At 55.2% G+C, this 5,000-nt stretch overlaps 1 protein-coding gene across 1 annotated transcript in view; it reads left to right on the plus strand.

Moving 5' to 3' along the window:
- The first annotated feature begins 2,313 nt into the window (after positions 1–2,313).
- LOC133118852 (neuron navigator 3-like) overlaps positions 2,314–5,000 on the plus strand; it is a 114,763-nt gene continuing 112,076 nt past the window's right edge. Inside the window, exon 1 of the mRNA XM_061229108.1 lies at positions 2,314–2,861. Coding sequence (XP_061085092.1) covers positions 2,658–2,861 — 204 coding nt within the window. The 5' untranslated portion in view covers positions 2,314–2,657. The remainder of the gene's footprint in view (positions 2,862–5,000) is intronic.

Below are 5,000 nucleotides of genomic sequence, written 5' to 3' on the forward strand. Positions count from 1 at the left end.
ATGTTGGGTTAACGCTGGGTTAATGTTGGGTTAACGCTGGGTTAATGTTGGGTTAACGCTGGGTTAATGTTGGGTTAACGCTGGGTTAACGCTTTGCTGTTATAGCGGGGTCATATCAGGCTCTGGCTGGGGTGTATATTGGGTCGCAGCATCGACCGGGGAAACTCCGCGCTGTGAATGATGTGGTTATTGATACCCTGATCAATATTCACATTCCAGCCGCTCACACAATGCACAGCGCACAGCGCTTTAGAGGAATATCGGGGGATGGAAAAGCGACAGTTGGTTAGACTAAGAAGGGGACAGTCCCCTCAGGAGCAACGCGGGGTTAAGGGCCTTGCTCAAGGGCCCAACAAGGGCAGATCTTATCGTGGCTACACCGGGGCTTGAACCACCAACCCTCCGGGTCCCAGTCACACACCTGAGCCACCAGGCTCCAGGCTGCTCCACAGGACCCCAGCAATGATGGCCACTTCCCCCCCTCACGGGGCCTGGAGCCTGGGCAGCAGGTGGGGTGTTGGGCCTGAGGAGCAGGGGCAGGTGTGGGAGAGGGGAGAGGGGAGGGGGGGTCTCTGTGGGGGGTGAATTTGGCATTTCGTCCTCCCCACCGCATCCTGGAATTCCGGGGTTATCCGGGGCCGGATCCGGATCGGCGTTCCGGGCCTGATTGGATTAGGCGCTGTTGAAAGTGTTCCGGTTCTCTGTGGCTTAATAATCCCGCGCTCTCTCTATCTCTCTCTCTCTCTCTCGCACACAACCCAAAGCAGATGTGGCCTTTCCGTGTAAAACACTCTGAGCCTTTCATGTGTCTCTCCGGGAGAGCAGCCCTTAAACACCACACAGGAGCCGCGTGAGACGCTGTTTACCCTCCTGCCCGCTCCTGTGTCTGAGAGGCGTCTGGCCTGGGAGAACGTTCCGGGTGTTTTGGATGAGCTACTGTGCTGCAGTGAATGAAGTATGCCACTTTCCCTGCACAGTAGCTCCTGGCTGCAGGCAGGATTCCTGGAGGTTCCTGAGCGGGAGAGAGGAGGGTGGTTTCAGCGCTGAGAGGAGAGAGGAGGGTGATTTCAGGGCTGAGAGGAGAGAGGAGGGTGATTTCAGCGCTGAGAGGAGAGAGGAGGGTGATTTCAGGGCTGAGAGGAGAGAGGAGGGTGATTTCAGCGCTGAGAGGAGAGAGGAGGGTGATTTCAGGGCTGAGAGGAGAGAGGAGGGTGATTTCAGCGCTGAGAGGAGAGAGGAGGGTGATTTCAGCGCTGAGAGGAGAGAGGAGGGTGATTTCAGGGCTGAGAGGAGAGAGGAGGGTGATTTCAGTGCTGAGAGGGAGAGAGGAGGGTGATTTCAGCACTGAGAGGAGAGAGGAGGGTGGTTTCAGCGCTGAGAGGAGAGAGGAGGGTGATTTCAGCGCTGAGCGGGAGAGAGGAGGGTGGTTTCAGCGCTGAGAGGAGAGAGGAGGGTGGTTTCAGCGCTGAGCGGGAGAGAGGAGGATGCTGGGTGTGTCTGATAGAGGTGATGAGCAGGGCGGCACGGTTTCACCACAGCTGTCAGCGCTGATGTGGAGAGAGAGCGAGGGAGAGAGAGAGTGACAGAGACAGAGAGAGAGAGAGAGACGGAGGGAGATAGACTGAGTGTGTGAGTCTGTGATAGAGAGAGAGAGAGTGACAGCGACAGAGATAGAGACTGAGTTATAGAGGGAGAGAGAGAGAAACTGATGGATGAAAAGAGATTGAGAGAGAAAGAGACAGACTGAGTGTGTGATAGATAGAGAGAGAGAGAGAGAAAGGGAGAGATACAGAGGACAGAAATTGAGAGAAGCGCAATGCCTTAACCCAGAGGCTGTCAGAGATGAGAAATATTCAGGACCCAGACGAGCAGCTTCAGGGAAGCGATCGTTTCCGGGAGAGCTGGGCCAGCAGCTGTTTGTTTTGGCCGTTGTGCAACACCCCTGAACCCCCCCTCTCCCCTCTCCCCTCTCCCCTCCCCCCTCCCCCCTCCCCTTCCCCTTCCACTTAAAAAAAGAGAAGTGGGGCGTTGTGATCCAGGGGGCGGGCGGCCCCAGCGCAGCCAGGCGAGGTGTCTGTTTTCAGGGATCAGCGCTGCGGCTCCGGAGAGCTGTTTTGACAGTTGGAGCTGAGCGTTTGTTTTTGAAGCAGTTCCTGGACGTACCACTGCGGAATGCTCTTCATGAGAGAGGGAGGGAGAGAGAGAGAGTGAGGGGGTGGGAGGGAGGGAGGGAGGGAGGGAGGGAGGGAGACAGAGGGAGGGACAGACAGCAAGCGAAAGAGAGAGAGAGAGAGGGAGAGAGGGAGAGAGAGACAGACACACACACTTAACCCGGCAGTCTGATCGCGGGCTGGAGCAGAAGCTGCCTTGCTCCGGAGTTCATGCCCCGGGGGCTGCTGGGATTGCAGTGAGCCTGTGTCAGAGAGGAGGAGGAGGAGGAGGAGGAGGCTGGCTGGTCTCCTCTCCTGGCTCTCAGTCTGAGTCTGTGGCTGCAGAATGACTGCAGCTCCTCCTGAGAGGACGTCGCCCGTCTGAACGGCTCCCTCTCAGAGCATCTGCCTCCCCCGCGGAGACCGGGAGACTTTTTGCGGCTCGCCGAAGCGTTTCTCTGTGGATTGTCCTCTCCTGGGAGACTGGACTGTGTTTTGGGGGGGACCATGCCGGTGGTGGGGGTAGCCTCTAAACTGCGGCAGCCGGGGGGACCGTCCCGCCCCGTACACACGGCCCTCCCCATGCCCAGCCCGGGACGCGCCCTCTCCCCCGCGCTCTCCTGCCAGCTGTCACTCAAACCCGCCTGCGGTTACCGCGGCTACCCAGAGCGCAGCCCCCCTGGACGCACCAAGGAGTCGCAGGACAGCAAGGTCAGTGTGACGAGATCCACACCTGTACTGAGTCTCTTACCTAGAGATCCACACCTGTACTGCGTCTGTCTTACCTAGAGATCCACACCTGTACTGAGTCTCTTACCTAGAGATCCACACCTGTACTGAGTCTCTTACCTAGAGATCCACACCTGTACTGAGTCTGTTTTACCTAGAGATCCACACCTGTACTGAGTGTCTTACCTAGAGATCCAGACCTGTACTGAGTGTCTTACCTAGAGATCCACACTTGTACTGAGTCTCTTACCTAGAGATCCACACCTGTACTGAGTCTCTTACCTAGAGATCCACACCTGTACTGCGTCTGTCTTACCTAGAGATCCACACCTGTACTGAGTCTCTTACCTAGAGATCCACACCTGTACTGAGTCTCTTACCTAGAGATCCACACCTGTACTGAGTCTCTTACCTAGAGATCCACTCCTGTACTGCGTCTGTCTTACCTGTGGAGATCCACTCCTGTACTGAGTCTGTCTTACCTGTAGAGATCCACTCCTGTACTGAGTCTGTCTTACCTGTAGAGATCCACTCCTGTACTGCGTCTGTCTTACCTGTAGAGATCCACTCCTGTACTGAGTCTGTCTTACCTGTAGAGATCCACTCCTGTACTGCGTCTGTCTTACCTGTAGAGATCCACTCCTGTACTGAGTCTGTCTTACCTGTAGAGATCCACTCCTGTACTGCGTCTGTTGCGTCTTACCACACCTGTCTGACACAGGCGCCCTGCACAATATTTCAATGAGTCTTACACAGTATTTAGGATTAAAACCTTATTTCTATTACCTGTTTGGTAAATAATGCAAAACTATTGGCAACAAGTTGAGACAGTTTTGACTCATTTCAAGATTTACCAATGGGGTTAGAAAATTTCACATGTCTAGCAAACTTAAAACAAGCTCAAATTTTGTACTTGGCAAAAGTCTCATTATAAGTCTAAAACACTTGTTAAGACGTGCTTGTTTGCCATGTATCGGGAGATCGGTCTTTGCCTTCTCACCGTTGACTGCGCTGGCTAAAGACGGCCACCGCGGCATGCTGTGTGTCGTGACAGGTGTCCTGAGAACTTTTATCGTCTTCAGTCCTGCTAAGTTCTTCCGCAGTGTCACTTTCCGGTCGCGTTACAGACACCGGCGGTCGTAACCAACCCCCCGTTCCTGGAGATCCACCAGCTCGTGGGTTTCTCTTGGCGCACCTGACGGCTGCTTCGCAGCGCGTTGAGGTCTCGAGCCGCGGTGGGGTTTTGTTGCGGTGGGGCTGACGGCCTGACGGCCTGACGGGACGGTGCTTCCCGGCGCTGGCTGGCCGAGGCGGAGTCACGCTGGGGACGGCTGGCTGGCTCGGGCCCTGCCCTGGAGCCCCGGCGGATCTGTTTCTCATTGTGGAGCGAGTCACACTGAGGCGTGTGCACTCGCTAACATCGCCGTGTGCGACCGGGCTCTGCTCTACTGAAGCCATTAAGATCCCTATCGGAGAAATGAACCGCGGCGTCTGTTTGGAGCGCAGCGCGTAGCGGTCGCTGCTACCTGAGAAGCCCCCTGTTTTTCCCCCCCCTCAAAAACCGGCGTGGCGTGAATTCAAACCGAACTCCTGCCCCCGCACCACACACACACACGCGCGCACACACACACGTACTCACACACACACACGCAAACTCACACACGCACTCACACACACACTCACACAAACTCACGCACGTACACGCGCGCGCACACACACACACACACACACTTTGGCTTCGGTTCATGTCAGGGATATCGTTTCAGATGGACCGCCCTGGTCTTCCCCCTCCCCTCTCCTGCGCTAAACGCTAACCTGGCTAACGCGGAGACGCTTGTTATAAGCACTCTACCATGCGCAACAGCTGATGCCAAGTTCTGCCTTTCTCTTTTAATCCCTCTGAAGTGCAGGTTTTTTTTAGTTGGTTTTTCTTTGGAATGTTTATTTGTTGTTAACGTTCTAAGTCAGCGTTCTAGAACTCCCGTTGCTTTTCAATCTCCAGTAGTGACTGTGACATCAGCATTAGAACGTTTGGTTCGGGACATTCTAGATCAGAACGGTGCGATGTCACACCTTTAAGGGTTAAGGAAGTCTAGATTGGGGCTTCATTCTGACTGTAGT

This window comes from Conger conger, chromosome 19 (genome assembly GCF_963514075.1).
Source record: "Conger conger chromosome 19, fConCon1.1, whole genome shotgun sequence".
NCBI lineage: Eukaryota > Metazoa > Chordata > Actinopteri > Anguilliformes > Congridae > Conger > Conger conger.